Source organism: Gadus morhua, chromosome 21 (assembly GCF_902167405.1).
Source record: "Gadus morhua chromosome 21, gadMor3.0, whole genome shotgun sequence".
Taxonomy (NCBI): Eukaryota; Metazoa; Chordata; class Actinopteri; order Gadiformes; family Gadidae; genus Gadus; species Gadus morhua.
This window is the reverse complement of record NC_044068.1, coordinates 7692677-7712676: the sequence shown is the minus strand read 5'-3', so window position 1 is coordinate 7712676 and position 20000 is coordinate 7692677. Positions and strand designations below refer to the sequence as shown.

Genomic DNA, 20000 nt, shown 5'->3' with positions numbered 1-20000 from the left:
TTTTTCGACCAAACGTTCTTTGGGGGTTGGTTTATTAATTCGGTTCCTTCGTTCGGTTTCTTTTTTTTTTCGGTTTGCTTTCCCCCCCCCCTCCACGTCGCACGACAGAAATGGGCGACTCCTTGTTATCCGAACCCACCCTCACGGCTGAGGCCGCGCCCCCCTCCGCCGGGGCCACGCCCACTCCTGCCCCCACACCGACAGCAGCAGCAGCAGCAGCAGCAGCAGTAGCAGCAGTAGCAGCAGACACCGGAGTCTCCCTAGCCCCTCCCACTAGCACGGCAGCTGTCGCCTCCTCCTCTTCCCCCAGCAACGCCAATATGGATCTGTTAGGAGGTCAGTGGGCTTCCAGAGGAGCACCTCTGCAGAGCTCCGCCCCTCAAAACCTCTCCGTCGACCGTGATGCAAAGCGCATGTGTAGAGTCAATATCACAGGGACCCTGTGCCGCATATTGTCAATACCCTGCAAGGTTATAGGAGTGCTAAAGACGCCGTGCTCAAGGTCCACAAGGAATATTATTTATGGGCTTATGATGATGATGGTTTAGTGGGTTTCTTGACACGGTTAGATGTCACTTACATAACCCTAATTGGAATAGGAATAATAGTGGGTAGAATAATAGAAGACGGTGGTAGATTGGATAGTCGCTTAGATGTTTCCTTAGCGTGGCTGTAAATGGTCAGGGTAAATTAAAGACGAAAGGACTTGCAGGAGCGTGACAATATGTGAAAATGCAGTTTCTCTCTCTTGCACACACACACACACACACACACAAGTGCACGCACGCACCCACACATGCGCACACACACACACACACACACACACACACACACACACACACACACACACATAAACACACTATATAAGTGCTACTTACACATTCTTCTAATGCTTGCGGAGACAAATCTAGCCAATGAGCATTTACAGTATGTGCTACAGGGCTTTTTCATCGTGATGTCACATTGCAACGACCGCCTCCATTTTGGAAGCAAAGAAGTCTTGGAATAGTAGTTATTATCTAAGTAGTTATGTTGTTTTGGTCATTGTTGTGATTTATGAAAATATGAAATGATCCGTCACTATAGGGAGATATTGTTATGTTTGAAAGTGCGACAGCGTTTCTCGTGCAAGACATGGCAAAACAAGGTTTTTCATTAGCCAAGTTTATGGTATATTTATGTTAATTTAAGATTTTAAAGCACTACAACTCTCTTATGTCTGCTCAAAATGGCGGAGTGTCACCAACAAAAAAATCCCATGATGCATTCTGATGTACAAGCCCTATAGCATTGGATGGCACCCAGACATATGGATACACATAATAATTCATGCATTCGGTTTGATAACCCGACAGGCTTTTCCTTGGCTGCAGCGAAAAGCAATTCTATCAAACCTTGTCATGCTGCTTCAGCTGTAATTAACCCAAATCTCGCTTTGCTCAGAGTCCATGGACGCTTGTAGTTGTAGTTCTTAGTGGAATGTTAGACACCCGCCCGCCCCTCTTCGTAGTTAAACACCTGCTTCCACGCCTCTTCTCCCCTCATTCGTCCTTTCACCTGTCAATCACCCATGCTACAAATCAGTGTTGTGATTTGTAATTGTTCACATCGTACACATTAAAACTAACTTATTAATGTCATTATGGTGCATAATGACATTAAAATAACATTAATAATACTCAAGGTAAATACATTTTCTACTGCTTATTTCTACTGCAATCTTTACTTTATAGATATGTGTTTTGAATGTTTTCTCTTGCATCCGTTTCACCCTATGGGTCACTTCTTTCATCTTGCTCACTGTCTTTTGTCTTTCTCCTTTTTTATTTATATTTTTTTCTTCTTTCTTTCGTTTTTTGCGTTTGTTCTCTCTCTCTCTCTCTCTCTCTCTCTCTCTCTCTCTCTCCCTCCCTCTCCCTCTCTCTCTCTCTTTCTCTCTCTCTCTCTCTCCCTCCCTCCCGCTCTTCTCTCTCCCTCTCTCTCTCTCTCTCCCTCCCTCCCTCTCTCTCTCTCTCTCTCTCTCTCTCTCTCTCTCTCTCTCTCTCTCTCTCTCTCTCTCTCTTCTCTCTCTCTCTCTCTCTCTCTCTCTCTCTCTCTCTCTCCCCCCCTCCTTCTTTGTTATCCTTGTGTGATGTCTGGGGTCTGGGGGCCCCTCAGATGCCTTCTCCTCACCGGCCCCTGCAGCCCAGACCCCTGCAGCCCAGGCCCCCGCCACAGCTGACGGCGGGGCCCCTGCCCCCCCACCAGCCGCCGGCGCTGCAGCTGGTGGGTGTTGAAGCTTACCTTTACTTACCTTAACCCCGTTACGAATATATTAACTAAATATGTGGCGGGAGAGTTTGTATGTTTTTGTAGTTTAGTGTGTATGTGCGTGTGTTTGCGTTGGCAAGTGTGTGTGGGTGTGTTTGTGTAGTCAACTTTGTGTGTGTGTGTTTTTTGTGTGTACATGTGTCTGCTAGTGTAATCAAGTGTGCGTGTATTTGTGTGTGGGTGTGTTAGTGTGTTTGTTTTAGGCATGTGTGTGTGTGTGTGTGTGTCTGTCCGTGCCCGCATGTGTGTGTTTAAGTGTGTTTGTTTTGGCCACGTATGTGTGTGTGTGTGTGTGTCTGTCCTCACCTGTGTGTGTGTTTCCAGTTCACACACTAGTGTGTCTGGTGATACCTCGACCGGCCATTGTTGTGGCCTTTGCCAGGGTCTTTCCAATGACGGTTTGATTATCCGCCGTTGCTGTGCTCTGGTGCGGCGCATCGATGTTGCCATGGGGAACAAAGAGGAGGATGAATGCTTTTAAGTGTTACAAGAGTGTTGGTTGTTGCTGTGTTCGAGTGGGCAGTGTGGGCCAGCGAACAGCCAAGTGCTTTTATCAACTTTCTCCATTTGGTCAAATGGATGCTTTCGCTACACATGAGACGCTTTTCCTGGTTTTAGCCGGCGTTATCTTTTAGAGGTTCCTGCGGATCGGATAACGAGCTGGCTTGCTTTTTTTTTAATGGTGTTATGTGTGGCACCTCAGTTCTCACACACGCAACCGCGCTTTTGCTTTTGTTCTGGACAAGTGTCTTATCGAGACACTTGGTGCGATGTCCGCTTCGTACCACGCTCCCTAGACCCCCATCAGAAAGCTCCGGAGAATGTAGGAGTCCTGCTGCCTCCTGTCCCTCATCTCATCCCTCACCTCATCTCCATTTCCATTTCCTCTTCCTGCGAAATCGGTTCTCTTCATGTGTAACTCATGTATTCTGCATTATACCATAACCTGTGTTGTCATATACCATCCACATCCCACACCTCCCCCCCCCCCCCCCCCATCCATCCCCACCCCACTGCTCCACCCCTCCCCCCTCCCCCTCCTGAAGACCCTTTCGCCCCCTCGGGCGGTTCCCCCGTCGCTCCCTCGATCGGACTGGACCTCTTCTCCATGATGCCCGAGCAGAACGACATGGGCGACGGGCTGGACCCCTGCTTCGGCGGGGCGGTGCCCCCGCCTCAACCCTCCCCGCTCTTCACCTCCACGTCCAACACCATCACCACCGCCGCCACCATCTCAGCATCCGCCCCCGTGTCCGCTCCCTCCTCCGCCTCCATCAGCGCCAACCCCTCGCTAGACCTGTTTGGTGGTAAATGCTTCAGACACCGCCACCCTCGTCTCTCACCCTTGTGTGGCCCTGGGGTTTGATCGGCTGTCGCTTCAACCTATCCTGGCCTCCCCTTCTCCTTCTCCTAACAAGCCTCCTCCCCCTCCTCTCCTCTCCCCTCTTCTCCGGACTTTTCTCTCCTTTCCTCGTCTCTCCTCTCCTCTCTTATCCCGTCCTATCCTCGCATATCATGTCCTCTCCTCTCCCCTCTCCTCCTGTCCCATTTTCTCCTCTCCTCTCCTCTCTTTTCCTCTCCCTTCCTCTCCTCACCTCCTTGCCCCTTCTCTCTTCTCTTTGTCTCTCCTCTTCTGACCTCCCTTTCTCCTTTCTGATCACATCTCGTCTCTCCTCTCCTCTTCGCTCCTTCCTCTCTCCTTTCCTTCTCTTCTCTTCTTTCCCTGGCTATGCGCTCCTCTCTTCGCTCCCAGCGTCCCCTCTTGTCTCTCCTCTCCTCCTCGCTCCTTCCTCTCTCCTTTCCTTCTCTTCCTCTCTTCTTTCCCCGGCTATGCGCTCCTCTCTTCTCTCCCAGCGTCCCCTCTCGTCTCCTCTGCTGTGCGTTTCTCTTGATTCGTTCCCCTCTGATCCCTGGTTGTCGTGTCTCATCATTTACGCTCAGTTGACACCCCTTCCCTTTTCATCTCTCCATCTCTGTTTCATTCTCCACCTTCATCCTCCCTGCTTTTTCATCCGGCTAATGTGCACATATTGACGTGGCTCCTTCCCATTCTCCGTCAGGTCGCCTGTCTCGTATCCTGACAAGATAACCTTCCATCTTCCTCCCATCAGGTCACCTGCGATGTGTTCTGAGGGATCACTTTACACCTTTTCCTTTCACTGCGTTTGATTATCCAATTATGACTTGAAAACCAAAAGAAAATGAAAAAGGAAAACAAGCCTTTCCACAAGTGTGCATAGCAACGTGTCTCTCTGTGCACGCTACGTTTGTAGATATGTTCGATGCAATGCCAGACACGAACGTCTCCGGGGCTGAAGCCGCTCCCAGTGTGGATCTTTTTGCAGCAGGTACCCCTCCTCCCCCCCCCCCACTACCTCCGACCTGCTGATGTGCAAATCCCTACCTTCCCTCTCCGCATCCCTCTGCTTTGCCCGGGTCCCTTGAGCTAAACTAAACGGAGAACTCTCTGAAACGCTGGAGTGAATGGAGAGCGTTCAGAGGGATGCGGAGAGAGTCATGGCTGGGTAGGTTGACTCCCGGCTGGAATGCATCGGGTGCGACGCCCGATGCGTGCAAGTGCGACCCTGCTGCAGCCTATCGCACCCTTCAGCAAGCGCTTACCCAGCTCCTACATGACACATGTCTTAAATTACTTAATTTATTCATTATTATTATTATTTATTTTGCATTCAAGAATTAAATGTAAGTGATTGAAAACGAAAGTGATAAAATAGCGAAATAGTGACTTAATAGCATTCCCGTCTGGGCTAGCAACAAGCTATTCACCATCGTGGAAGCAGCCTTTCCCTCTCTGCCGAGCATGGTCTACCGCAGGTCGACGATAGCAACAGTGCTCCATAAAGAGCCTGTTTAAGCATCTAGGTATGTGGGATTGCTTTTAATTTGTATTTTCTTCCCCCACGCGCATGCAGGCATGTATACACACGCCTCAGTATGCGTTGGTGGCGTTCACACGCGTGTGGTGGGTGGTTGAGTGTACGGATGCTGTGTTGGTTGTCGCAGAGCGAGTGGCCATTTTGTGTGCGTTTTTGTGTTAAAACGTCGTTGTGTACCTTGGCCCTTCATAGGGGATATGTTCTCCTCTCCCGCCCCCAACCTCTCGTCCACAACTCCCTCCAAAATGGACAGTGGCGCCATCATGAATCTGTTTGGTGGTGGGTAACCGACCGACCTCTCCCCTTCCCGTTCCCTTTGATATCGTTTGCAGAAAGTCAGAGATCTGTGTGAACGAATGCAGTCAGGATGTTGTTGTTTTCAGTGTTAACCGGATGGGTATTTCAAGGTTGAGGAGATTCTTTTTGGAAATATCGTTTTGGTTCTGGTATCTTATTTTAGAGTTTTCTTGGTTGGGTTGTGAACCAGATTCTTGTTTGCTGTCTGGCTGTCTGGGACTGGATGGTGTCATGCTTGTTAGTTAATTACTTAATCTCTATGGTAATTTATTTAAAGGTTCAATATGCTAAATATAATTGTTTTTAATGTCCTCTAAAAAAATGATAATGTCAGGTCGACCCTAACTTTAATGCTAAAGAGATCTAGGTAAATTGCTCTCACTCTGAAACAGCTTAGAGAAATCTCATGTTACATTTTAAGTACCAAGCCTCACTGGAAGAGGTTGGGCGAGGTTTGGGAAAAGCAAGGCTGAGGAACAGAGTGTATTTAATTTTTCTCAAGTCATACTGGAGCTAGTTTGAAATCGCAAATAATGCACATAGTTCCTTCAAATTGTGTTAGCCTTTTTTATTACGACTTTGAATGAAGAGATTATGGAGGAGTGTGTGATGATAAATATAATAACTGTATACACTCAAACGACGTTCCTTTTTTAACCCATTGCTGTCTTGCTCGGTGTTCCCAGCGTTCCCAGGTTGACTGTTAACCCCTTCTGTGCCCTCCATGCTGCATCCGGAAACGGCCACGGACACTTTTTTATTTTTTTATTTTAATTTTTTCGCCGCGTTCTGGTTGGCTGGCCAGAACCCGCGGGGGCCGAAGCCACACCCCTGCGCCCGCGGGCCCAGGTGCCGAGCTGATGTCAGGTAAACAAGGACTCCACACTTCAGTGCATGACCGTTAGGAAGCAATTGTTGGCAACGTTTTGATTTAATTTAACTAGTGCTGTCAGTTAAACGCGTTATTAACGGCGTCAACGCAAACCAATTTCAACAGCGTACATTTTTTTAGCGTGCGATTAACGCAATTCTTTTATTTAAAAGGTAAATACAAAGTTTTTCTTTTTTTTTTTTGGCTCAAAACAAAGAAGCAGTAGCCTGACTGCTTTGTTCAAGGCGGTATCTTTGCATGTTCATCGTTTAATTGCACTATAGGCTTTTCTTTTGTATCGTCCTGTTTTGATCAGTATATGCCAATGTTGTTATCAATAAAAAAACATTTGCACAAGGCAAGCCGATGCACTCCTCTATGTTGATAAGAGCATTAAAATGAGAAAAATTAATGGGACAAAGAAATCAAGGGATATTTAGCATAGAAAAAATAATTGTGATTAATCGTGAGTTAACTATGGCATTAATGTGATTAATCGCGATTAAATATTTTAATCGCTTGACAGCACTACATTTAACATTAAACAACCTTAAAGGTCCCATGTTATACCACCAGGTGTGAGCCATTACAAGCCTCTAGTGACATAACAGTGGGTGTGTCCACCTATATGTATGCCGGATAGATGACCAACCGGCAGATGTTCCAAATGGCTTGTAATGGCTAATCACACTCACACCTGGTGGTATAAAATGGGACCTTTAAACAACGTTGACATACTGTGACATGACGTTACATGTTTTTCAAAGTGCCATCCATCTAGTTCTCCTATTGATGACTGTTTTTGCCGGTTTTGTGGCCCAAATGTTGTCGATCCTTCAATATCTATAATGAGGGTTGTCCATACCTCAATACCACACCAAAACCTGTATTCCTCATACTCTCTGTATTGTACGTGTTCGGGTCATTGGATGAGGTGCATTGTGTGAAGGACCATAGTTTGTTGAACATATGTATTGATAGCTTTATGTACATATAGGCCTCTCTATCTAACACGACATCATGAGTCATCCATCCCGAATTCAGCACGCATACCGTGTGCATATCAATGAATGAATGAGTCTCGTGGGATTTCCCCCTTCCATCCCCCGCCGCCGTCATTTCACTGGCCAAGTGGCTGTAACCATAGGAACTCTGTCACCCTGGCAACAGTGGCCTTTCTCACCTGTGTCCGCCTGGTTTCCTCGCCCCTGTCTGTGTCTCTGCATGTTACGTAACTGTTGGTCGATGAACACTTCGACTAATACGACCGCTATAGAAACCTAACTTTTCCTTTCCTCTTGCTATCTCTCACCTTCCTCTGTGTCACAATAACTCATCTGTATCTGCTCTTTGGAATCGTTTATTTTGCATTGACTGTCTCACTCCATTGTGTCACCTCCTCCGTCTCACTTTCTCTCTCTGATCATTCTCTTTTGCTCCCTTTAACACGTTCTTTCCTTGCTTTTCATCTGGCTCATGGTTTGGCTCATTGCTTGCTCCCTGCTCTTTGATTGGGTGAGTGCCACGCTAATTTCCCACAGTGCACTGCTGCATTGCAGTGCTACGAGCTTAGCAGTACCGCGCCGCACTGTGATGCCTGGCAGTTGGAATGGGAGTGTGTGTGTGTGTGTGTGTGTGCGTTTGTATGTGTGTGAAATTAAGTACCAGCCGTATGTCTCTACTGCAGACTTCTGTGGAGGAAAATAAAATACCGTTATAGTTGCCTTGGTTTTAAACCACTAGTTACTGGCTGGTTTCTTGCAGATTTCTATTTGTATATGATTTTGTCAAAGTGTGCGTCAGTGCGTGCATGTGTGTGTGTGTGTTCCCTCTGATTATTATCATGTGAATACTAAATCATTGTTATCATAGCGATTACTATACGCATCAATGTATAATACTATTAGTACTAGTGGTCCTAAATTAACGAATTGTTAATGATAAGTTCATTATTAACTGAAGGCTTATAAATGATTTATGACTGAACATTACTGTAAAATGTTACCGGCAAATGTATATATAGAGCGCCTTTAAAACACATCTAGAAATCTCCAATAAAGATATGAGAAGATAAAAGCAATTATACACCGCAGACATACATTGTTTATAAAAAGATGCTGCAAACGGAAACAGTTCATTTTTAGCCCTGCTTTTAGTATTATTCTACTATCATTCCATTAGCCGCAACACACATATGATCAACATATGATGAGGCACCCGGTTCGGTTCATCTTCTCTGTGAATCTCTGTGAGCCCTCCCTCTAACCACGTTGTGCCGTCCCCCGTCTGCTGTAGCTTTCGATGGCCTAGGAGACGTCATGAAGCCAGCCGTCACCCCACAAGCCGCTGACCTTGATGCCACCATGGCTAGCATGGCGGGGAGTAAGTAGCCCGATGAATTTAGACAACCCCCGGTGTTGTTAAGATAACGAGAGACTGATTATTATCGGAGCTACAGTCACACATTATATTAGCATGGAGCGAGTTGCATCGTTGTTGACTGCAAGGTCTCTTTTTCATGTTTTTTGCATCATATAAGTTATGTTCATTGAACCTGAGAAATAAGAAAAAGAAAGCTCTGAATGACCCAAATCTGATACAACTGTAGAAAGATGTAAATTCATAGAAAAGCAACTAATACCTTGTTCTATCTCTCTCTGTCTCTCTCTCTCTGTCTCTCTCTCTCTCTCTCTCTCTCTGTCTCTCTCTCTCTATCTCTCTCTCTCTCTCTCTCTCTCTCTCTCTCTCTCTCCTCTCTCTCTCTCTCTCTCTCTCTCTCTCTTCTCTCTCTCTCTCTCTCTCTCTCTCTCTCTCTCTCTCTCCTGCTCTTCCTTGCCCTCTCTCCCCCACAGATCTCTCGCTTGGAGCCCAACCTACTCAGGTAGCTCCCCCAAGTTGGGGTGCTCCCATGGTAAATGTTGTCTGTGTCCTATAGCATGGAGTGGAGCCGCATGGCCGTGACAGACAGTGCATCCAGTAAATCGCAAGTGTTGCCCTCTTCAGGCTCTCCAGGATTATCCAATCGTCATGACATGACATTCTGAGTGGCCCAGCAAATAAAATAAAAAAATATCAAGGATGTGTCAAAGTAAAAGTCAGACGCTTGTTGTCAACGTTACAACTCCATCCAAATGACTAAAAATGAATACAATTCCAGGCAAGGGTAGTTCAATAACTACTTTAACCTTCTGTTTCTTCAGAGATGTATTTGTTTGAGACCTTCTGGAGAGCGACGAGTTGGCAAGAGTTAGTGCTCATAAAGGAAGCTGTAACTTTGAAACAACTTCTATGCTTAACATTGTATGATGTTTAAGCAGTAGCAATGCAACCCAAAGCTCCCTGTCTGCCTCTCTTAGTGCTTTATTTTTTGCACTTCTGTTTGCATAGAAAGTGACCTAAGCAGCAGCAGGTTTGAAGCAACTACCTGTATTTTCAAATCAATACATTTTACAAGCCATTTCATCGCCGGAACTTTAAATTTACGCCGAAGAAACCTTTTAAGATTCTTCCACGATCTATCAAACATTGAACCCCACACAAACCAATTAGGCTTACTTTAGACGATCCGGCTCTCTCTATTGCTATACGTCTGGTCCGTTACCTGTTGGTCCTTTGTTTTTCGTAAGCGTTTCGTGTCTTAATGTCTTAGCTTAGTGTTCTACATGTACATCACGTGTGACCCCTTCCCCACTGTCGTCACCCCCTCTCCTGCGTTGCCGCAGTGATGTGTGTGTGTGTTTGCCGTGCGTCCTCGTCTGCAGTGCTTTCACCCGTGGTTGTTGTTGTATGTCGCGTTGTAACATCCCAACCTCCCTCCCTCTCCCTCGACCCACCCTCCCCCCTCCTCAATCTCCCCTCCTCCCACCGCAACACCCGTAGACCGCACCTGCTGGGGTCCCAACCTTTATGGGCGCTTACCCCACCTACAGCATGGTAAGACCGGCAGTCCCGGGACCCCTAGTGAGGCCCTCCCGGGACATTAGGAACACCTAGCGCTGGCCTTTGACCTCTTCCAGGCAGCCTATCAGCGCAACACAACACACACATCAGACGTCCCCCACGTTGAGATTGTCTCTTACTTGTGTTTCTCCTCTCTCCCGCGGTATCCTTGGTAACGTAGTCAGGATCCCCAGGAGGCGGGGCCCCCATGATGCCTATGCTTAGGCCGGGCCTCCCCGCTGCTGGAGCCGCCACTGGCGCCCCGGTAATAATCAAGGAGCAGAGATACGCACTCACGCAGAACACACGTACACACACACACACATAGACTCTTTCGTAGACTCAGGGGCGACCGTTTGTGAGACAATAGCGAGGTTTAGCACCTCCTATTGGTGGCAGCATGATTGTACTAACAATACATCATCTGTGGTATTATTCACATTGATTTATTACAGTATTACATATAATAAAAACCAATCAGGGAGGGATATTCAATGCTTCTAGACCAGCATGTCCCGAGACACTCCTATAGTTCGGGGGGGGGGGGGGGGGGGGGGGATAGTGATAGCTGAGTTAGCTAGATGGGTGTGTGTGTGTGTGTGTGAGCTTCACCTGCATGACGACCCCAAAAGAGTTGGACTTAGCTAGTGGACGTGTTTTCTGCTGGCGTCGGCGTGAGTGATAACCTGGCGGTGTGTCTGCAGATGTCCCCGGGGGTCACCCAGAGCCCTAGGAGGCCCCCTCCCCCCCGAAACGCCCTGGACGACCTCAACATTAAAGACTTCATGTAGTCTGCTACCCAGAAAGCCCCCCTAAAGGTAAGATGACGTATCTGTCGCTGTGTGGTGGTGCTTGATAACTGTGATGGGGTTCTCTCTGTTTGAGGTTTGCATTTGATACATTTTAATGTTATGTTAATGTTAACAACGGGGCCATAGTGAAAATAACACTAATGTGGTTCATTTTTCCTGTTCACTCTTTCTGCCTTTGTCTCTTTCTTTCATACTCTCCCTCTCTGTCTGTCTCTCTCTCTCTCTCTCTGTGTCTCTCTCTCTCTCTCCCTCTCCCTCTCTCTCTCTCTCTCTGTCTCCCTCTCTCTCTCCCTCTCCCTCTCTATCTCTCCCTCCCTCTCTCTCTCTGTCTCCCAGAGGTTGTCGTGTCTGGAGCTCTGCAGCTGTGGATGTGTGCGCCTCCCCCTTACTGCCTTCCCCCTCGTTCCAGACCACCCCAATCCCCCCCCTCCTCTCAGCTATACATCAGCCATCAGCTTACACAGCCCCTTAACTTAAACCCCCCCTCACCCCATCAAATGTTGTAGCACAACCGTGAATGTGAACCCTAGATACAGAAAAGAATATTATTCTGTTTAACGTGTGTGTATGTGTGTGAGTATGGGTGTACCTCAGTGTTAATCTTTGCTTAGTATATTATGATGTAAAAAACAAAAAAAAACAACCCCCAAAAAAATGACCCCCATTGTATTTAGATTCATTCTGGGTTTATGTGTATCAGGTGACTTTTTGAATGGTGGACATGTGTTTAGTTTCATTTACGCATCTTCCCAGCCGAGGACTTTGTTAAATGTGGACTGAGTATGGTGTGTGTGTGTGTGTGTGTGGTGTGTGTGTGTGTGGTGTGTGTGTGTGTGTTGTGGTGTGTGTGTGTGTGTGTGTTTGTGTGTGTGTTGTGTGGTGTGTGTTGTGTGGTGTGTGGTGTGTGTATGTATATACCTCACTGGCCAATCCCCACCGTTTCCCTTGTCATTTGACCTAATGGTGAGCTATGTTCATGACATCAATAAACACATAGATGTTCTTCTGTGATTACGACCATCCATTCTCCCTGCCATTGGTACACCAAACCTCTCAGAGAACAGTTCTGAATATCAAAGTGTAACTTTTTGAAAAAAAGCCTCCATCTTGCACTGTTTCTATTTAACAAACTCTATAGTGCTATTAGCTTAGTCTTTTTTTCCAAAGTTCTTGCTTTCATTTTTATCATTTATGATTATCGATAGCAAATTGTGAACTGTGTTCAATTGACATATGCATTTTAGTATATTTTGAGTATAGATTATACATATTTTTCTTTTAACTTTTTTGAGAACAAAAATATATATTTCGTTATTTCAAAAAATCATGGAGGAAAATGTGCAAACTGATTAAAATAAAAGCCCCGGCTTTCTTTGTACATATCTTAAACTGTATTCAGAGGCAGTATTGAATGCAACACCAGCCTCAAGTGTTATCTGTTGCCCTATCTGCTGGTGTTGAATGGTATTGCACCATGGCATGCAACACGAGGTAAACTCTGGGAATTATTCAATTTCTAAAAAGAAATCGCTCAGCATTCTCTGGTCCTGAACGATGGACAGATATGTAATCTTACTGTACAAGAGGAGGTGAAAATGGTTGATATTATTTAACTTTTGATTGGAATGTGACCCAAGAGGGCAATCTTGGGTACTCTCACTGTAAAAGCACTCAAATATACGCTGGGTGTTCTGTGTGTCGTTTATTTACAAAAGTGAGTATCTTAATCCGTTGTGGCATAACAAAGTGTTGGAAAATAAAATGAAAGTGATTAAAAACACTTCAGACAAACAGGATGTGGATACATAATGTGTTCCTGGTACTCCTTTGAAGGCTGTGTTTTTGTGTTTTTTTTATTTTTATGGACGGGATTGATACCTGAAACTCTCTTACCCCCCCCTCCCCACCCCCACCCCACCCCCTTCCACCCACCACACCGCCACCAGCCCCAGACCCCCCCACTTGCATGTGAGTCCAAATGTGATGCAATAAAAGACAAACTACACTGATCCAAACCAACCTCCTTGACTCATCACTTATCTACCCTGGTATAGTTATTTACACAAAGCTACCATTCATGCTACCATTCATGCTATTGCTACTGCTATATGGTTATTGCTAATAGTGCGATCATAGGAGCTCTACAATAGAATGGACATTAAAATCAGTGTCAATCTGACATCATGATTCTTAAACAACAATTATAATATCTATTATTATTTCTAAGACAGCCATATGTATTGATACATAATGTATTACAAACAAATACAATATTGACAATGTGCGCAAAACGATGATGACCTTGCTGATATTTATTCATCAAGATTCATCATGAGCACCAAAGGACCGTGATAGGATAGCACCAGTAACACGTGTATTATCTTGCAGTTATAGGCTATATATATATGTATTCTTAAAGTGAACTTGATTTGATTTCTAGGAAGGTTTCAAAACTGATGGGAGCCAACCACGATTTAAGAGGATACAACTGGTCATACATCCCCGTCTGCAAGGATTTAAAGGGGTGATATAATGCCTCCATCCATCATGCATCTAGGTGGACACACCCACTTGTGTTGTCACTAAAACAGAAAAGGCAGATCTTGTAATGGCTAATCTCACTCACACATGCTTGCATAATATCACCCTTTAAGGAGGTGACTAGGGATTAGAGCGTAACCGAATTTGGTCTAAATATAAGTCATCTGTTACAACCAACGGATAGACTGCACGGTCGATGTTTCAAAAGTAAGTCAGTAGATGTTTAGTTCTAAGTTCTCCATTCGAGCCAGACCGTCCCCCCCCACACCTCAAACCGCCCCACAGAGCCGTGGATCCCGTGGATCCAGTGGCAGATCTGGGCGTACTTGGCCGGCGTGATTCTCACCGCCACGTTGAAGTCCTTCTGCCGGCTGCCCTCCAGCTCCACCCAGCGATGGCCCGAGAACACGCCGATCACCCGCCGCCGCCACTTCCCCTTCCCGCCGTCCACTTCCTGCCGGCCGCGGACGTACACGCCGGCGCCCGACGCCCCCTGCTGGGCGTCGCAGTGCTGGTAGATGAGGTCGTCCGACTCCTGGGACACGCTGCAGAAGCGGTACACCACTCTCTCGCTCCCGTCCGAGGGCGCCCTCTCCAGGTCGTAGCCCGAGAAGTGGATCCGCGTCAGGGGCTGGTCGCTGGGGGCGACGCCCAGAGACATGGGCGTCTGTTTCACCGGCCTCTTCAGCTCCAGTAGAGCGTAGTCGTAGTCGGCCGACACCGATCGGTTATTGCTCTTGTTGTTGTTGTTGTTGTTGTTGTTGTTGTTGTTGTTGTCATTCTGGATCCAACCGGCGGGAACGTGCGTCTGCTTGACCCTGGACCAGCGGAACACCGGGCGCTTGGGCAGCGCTGTGCTGCGGGGCACGCGCCGCCGACGGCTGTAGCCTCCGTCGTCCGTCCCGGCCACTCCCTCCTTCGCTTGCCTCTTTCCTGCAGCCGGTGCCCCGGCCCTCACCCTCCTTCCCCTTCGTCTGGAGAGCCTCCTTCTCCCGCCCTGCCCCCGTACGCCGTCGGGCGCCACCGGGTCCACGCTGTTGTCCTCCTCGCCCTCGCCCTCTTCCTCCTCCTCCTCCTCCTCCCCGTTCTCCTCCTGGACCGTCTCGGCCTGTCCTCCTCCTCGTGCCCCCGGTCTCCTCCCTCGGCCTCTCCTTTTTCCTCCTCCTCCTCCTCCTCCTCCTCCTCCTCCTCTTCCTCTCTTGGTCTTCAGCTGGAGCAGCCCCACCCGGAGTCGGGGGACCCCCTCCAGGTAGTCCCTGCCGTCGTGGACGCAGTGGGCCGCCGTGAGCACGTGCCTGGGGGAGACCAGGACGCCGGAGCAGCCCGTGGAGAGACGCGCCGCCGAAGCGAATGGGTAGCTGGTGATGAAGTGGGAGCCGGAGATGACGAACCGCCCGTCCGGGCCGAAGACCTGCCGTTTGCCGCGTTTGGGCGCGGGTTCGCGGGACGCCCGGCGTGAGGCGGTGTGGCTGAAGCCGCGTAGAGAGACCTGGGTCCTTGTGCGCGTGCCGTTGTCGCGCAGCGTCTCGTATCCCAGAATCCTCTCTTGCTCGGCCTGGTCCAAGGGAGGCAAGGCGCTTTGGCACTCGATGCCGCATAGAAGCGGCTCCGGGCTGTGTTGGGGGTCAAATTGGGGCCCGCCATGGCCCCTGAAGGCAGACGGGGCGAGGGTCTCTGTGTAGAGGTCCAGCACCACCGGGACGGGCTGGTCACCAACCACATTGTGTTCATCCGGGGTTTCAGAGGCCTGTGAGGAGGAGGCCATGCAGAGCAGCAGGCAGAGGAGTTGCAGGGGGTACATCATGCTGAGAGAGGGAGAGAGGGAGAGAAGGGGAGAGAGAGAAAGGGGGAAGGGAGGGAGAGACAGAGAGAGAGGGGGGGTGGTGAGAGCGAGAGAGAGAGGGAGAGAAAAGAGAGAGGGGGAGGGAGAGAGAGAGAGAGAGAGAGAAAGAGAGAGAGGGAGAGGGAGAGAGAGGGAGAGACAGGATTTATATTTCAACCCTGCATGGTACATTCATAGTCAGCAGAGGGCGCACAATCCCCGTTTAGATAATAGTAAGATTCAATTTGTAAACCGAATTTATTTAACAAATATTCTTCCATTTAGAATCTGCTATGTTAATCAAATTTAGGAAGAAAATCATGCCTATTCTACAGTTTTTAAATAATCTAAAAAGAAAAGGTTTAACAAATCACATAGATGTGACAATGGGATCACCTCGTTATAGGGTCACATCGAAAGAAGATACAATATTTATGAAATGATTCTACCTAAAGTGACGACTCAAACATACTTATGATAAATAACGCTAACACCAATCACATATTAACTTGTAAAAAGCCAATGAAACCGTTGACAATCATTCCAATGTAGCCTACCTCATTCATGTGAAATCTGATCAAGACAAATTCAATTAGCAGTCAGCGATGCGAATTGATTAAAATCCAATCCTCGAAACGAGCAAAATGCCAAGCAAAAGACCGTTCCCCATCATTCCCTGGCTACCGAAGAAGCGGAGAGCAAGGTATATCAAGTCTTTCGGAGAAAAAAAAGTGCAAACGGAAGGGGGAGCGAACTAAACCCAAGACCGTAGAAAGCATGAATGAAGGTTTAAGTATCTCGTGACACGACCGATTTTTGATTCCACGCATATTTGTGGGTTGTTATCTTGCGATGATGGAATGATCATATGCTCTCTTTTAATTTTTTTAAGGAACAATAATCTGAAATCTTAAATTCAGATTGAGTTTTAAACACACACGCACATTATAACATTATACATGCAAATAGGCTGAACGGTTTCATGATTCCAACAGCTGAATAGGTCATTATATTGTCACCACAACCCACACTGAAAGCAAACAAAGAAGCACTGTCATCGTTTATTAGCCAATATATATATAAGAGTTCAAATAAACCAACATGATAATAGCAATCAATCTAATTAAATTATTTATATATAATCAAGAAATACTATAATGTGTTGTGTATTATTGTGAGGGGAGTAATTATATGTAATTAGCAATAAGAAACGCACAAAAACAAGGGTTTTGACAGCCTTTTATTCCCATAGTGGTGGTGTGATGAAAAGCAGGTTTGTTCCCTGATAAGAATAAGGGGAGGCGATGGCCAGGGGTTGATAATAACTATGGGAACTTGGGAAACAAACACATCAGCAACGAAACCTGCTTCTAATTAATCCTGCAACGGCTCCGAAAGAGTGGGAACTGTCTGAAATCCCCCTTGCATGTCTTACGCTGTTTTAAGAAGGGGGCCCATAATGCGTCACTGTAATGTCCCATCGGTGCTATGAGTTGTATGCTGAATAAGTAAGTGCAATGCAAGGGGTTAGGTTAGCCAACAAAAACAGTAATGACTCAAACTACGCTCAACGCATTCCCATCGTCTCCCGCATTCTCTCCTCTGTTCCTTTGGTGTGGAGAAACCACTAGGTTGCGCATCCATCTGTTAGCATGCTTATGACAGCATGCTAGTTTTACCCATCCCAAACCCAAGGTAACGGTCAAGTCTGCAGTTTACTTGAGTTTTAATTATATAAATACATTATTTGGGTCATGAAGGAAATTAAAAACGCAATCATCCAATTTGAATTAGCATTTTCAAAAACCGCCCCGCTAAAAGTCAAAACCCATTGTGCAGAGCGAGAGAGACACAGATGGCTTGGAGCTACAGGTGACATCAACGCTCCCTCCTGCTGTCAAAGTGTGAGATTGGCCATGGCTCGCGACCCCGTCCCAGCCACCTCCACTCTTCTTAATGAATCACGTACTCTTGGAACTTTTTGCGGTGAAAAAGTGAAGACATGTCCAACCTGAAGGACAAACTATGTACGCAATGTTAGCGACACACAGTGGGAGTATGACAGGTAGCTTATATCGTCACTGCAAATAGTGTGGGGAATGTCACGAAGGTTCCAAGTGTTGATGTGATGGATGACATCTACCATGAGCTGTACAGATAGAAGTATCATTCATATGGCTTGAATGGAGACTTACTAGTTCAAATTAATTTAAAAGGGTTTTGTGATTAGGGCCCCGCCTGTGAAAAATGGGACGAGCTTCCGCTGTATTTGATTATGGATTTCTATTGGTTTCAATTGTTGAAACTTACTTTGCACTCACAGTCTTCTGCAAAGCAGAATCAATCCGTGAGTTTGAAAGTACATATCAGGCATTCTGCATCAACAACAAAAAACGACACATTTCTTAAAATATATTTGGCAGATTTAAGTCCTTTCTCGAGTAATATACCTCAGTCTATGGTCGTACATTCTCTGACGAATGGTCCGATCACTTATGCCAAACAGATCCGCAATCTTTTATTTTATAACTTGCAGTATGTAGCCTTCGATATTCCAAAAGGGAAGGAGATTGCTGGCCGCCCCATTACAACATGGCCAGGAACCAACGGAGCAAGGCGATCAACAATAGCTAAGAGGTTGGCGGTGACAACTTTGTTGATATCCTCGGTGAGTATTCTGCCAAGGTTTCTTGAATTAAATTGTTCTCAACTAAGTCAGCCAATTCATCAGTGAACGTACCATACCTCTGAAGGACGTCATTAGTTAGCAAGCGAGCTAGCTCTTTGATTTCGGGGTTCTTTTTGTACTGCTTGACATGGGCTCTATGAATTAATAAATGAAGAATATTATTATTATTATTATTACTACTACTATTTCACACTGATTCGACGCAGGCTGAGTTAGAATGTTCAAATCCACATTTTACAAGGATTTGATGAGAAGAGGAGAAAAATTAAAATTCAGTAGGATTGCATTTTCATTTTATTTTTTACGACTCAAATAATAGGTTCATATTACGAAAAATAAACGCATCAGTGGTACTTCATTTTTACATTCAACATTGCACCTTTCATTGATTCTTGTCCCAAAAATCTTTCATTGAAAACATCCTGTGTAGACAACGATGAACCGATGGTTCCTGATGGTGAGTGAGTGCCTGTGGGGATGCATCCCCTTAAGGACCTGTTAAACAAACGTCTTGAATGTACACCAAACAACAGAGAGATGCGTGAAGCCAACCTTGGCGTTTGCCATGGGATTCTCTGAACTTGCACGAAAGCAGGCCTTCATTTATCAACATCCAATATCCTTGAAAATGAAGACATTGGAGCCAACTCAAATGTCTGTGTGTGTGCTGTAAAATAAAAAAAAAGGAAACTTAATTTCCAAACAGAATTTTAATCCAATCACTGCATTGTGTTCCTCATGGAAGTTATTAGTTCGAAGCTATGATAATTACTCAAACTTTCACAAGGCTAATGTGTTTACGTAATTCTAGGTAGATGCGTTATGCATACCACGAAAGTACAGAATGTTCCCCTCTTTTTGCTTGCCTTTTTCATTATTGATCATGTGTTTGATTTACACACACACACACACACACACACACACACACACACACACACACACACACACACACACACACACACACACACACACACACACACACACACACACACACACACAAACACACATATACACAAACACACTCATATACACAAACTCCCATACACACCTTTGTCCAAACTCACTCATAGATTCTTATTGTTTCCTTCTCCTCTCTCTCTCTCTCTCTCTCTCTCTCTCTCTCTCTCTCTCTCTCTCTCTCTCTCTCTCTCTCTCTCTCTCTCTCTCTCTCCCTCTCTCTCTGAATTTAATTGAATAAAGTTTTAGTGGCATGACTAAACCTGAAATAAATCAAATGAAAGAAATATGCTGCTAAAGTATGAAAAAAAGATGTATAAAAATGAGTTTGACTGATTGATAACATTCAATACACACACATCAATGACATAGATGTCAATATGACGCTTTCATTCCCTTTTTTTCATCAGGGAAAATTTTTTCTCTGTGACATGATGAATCAAACTCTCACACCAGCTGGGCTGGATTTATTTGTTCACTTACTAGGAGTTTCTGTATCTTGTCTTTTTTGGAGGTTTGGGAAATGTGGAATTTCTTTTTCATTACATTTGGATCAGTTCATGAGGAAGGGATACTCTGTCTGTAGTTTACCTGTTCCATTCTCTCTCCATGTGTCACTCTATAGCCCTCGCCCATGGCCACCCAACTGGACACTGCTTTTTTCTTTCCAATGTTTCACTGCAGCTCTGACAGCTGGACGCGTTGATCTGTGACTCCTTGCCCATCTGTGAAGAATATGCTCAGCTGTATCTCTCTCTCTCTCCCTCTGTCTCTCTCTCTCTCGTTATCAATCTCCCTGTCTCTGTCTCTCTGTCTCTGTCTCTTTCTCCCTCTTTCGCTCTCTCTCTCAATCTCTCTGCCTCTG

The 20000-nt window shown here is 46.1% G+C and overlaps 2 protein-coding genes across 14 annotated transcripts in view; one reads left to right on the top strand and one right to left on the bottom strand.

Moving 5' to 3' along the window:
- The window catches only part of LOC115534575 (clathrin coat assembly protein AP180), a 26305-nt gene extending 14168 nt beyond the window's left edge, over positions 1–12137 (top strand). The window contains exons 16-24 of one of the 13 annotated variants that reach the window (XM_030345645.1): positions 109–336; positions 2158–2265; positions 4584–4658; positions 5400–5486; positions 6310–6371; positions 8671–8757; positions 9228–9256; positions 11019–11132; positions 11463–12137. In XM_030345645.1, the coding sequence (XP_030201505.1) occupies positions 109–336; positions 2158–2265; positions 4584–4658; positions 5400–5486; positions 6310–6365 (554 nt within the window). In that variant the 3' untranslated portion in view covers positions 6366–6371; positions 8671–8757; positions 9228–9256; positions 11019–11132; positions 11463–12137. Of the gene's footprint in view, positions 1–108; positions 337–2157; positions 2266–3356; positions 3618–4583; positions 4659–5399; positions 5487–6190; positions 6372–8670; positions 8758–9227; positions 9287–10495; positions 10580–11018; positions 11133–11462 lie in introns of those variants that run through there. The other 12 variants (XM_030345644.1, XM_030345646.1, XM_030345649.1 and 9 more) reach the window with 12 other exon arrangements.
- Positions 12138–12815: 678 nt separating this feature from the next.
- LOC115534576 (serine protease 23) lies at positions 12816–16285 on the bottom strand. The gene is made up of 2 exons (XM_030345659.1): positions 16047–16285; positions 12816–15472 (listed from the first exon to the last, which is right to left on the bottom strand). Exons 1-2 carry the CDS (start codon positions 16049–16051, stop codon positions 13897–13899), a joined length of 1581 nt encoding a protein of 526 aa, XP_030201519.1. The 5' UTR covers positions 16052–16285; the 3' UTR covers positions 12816–13896.
- Positions 16286–20000: the final 3715 nt, after the last annotated feature.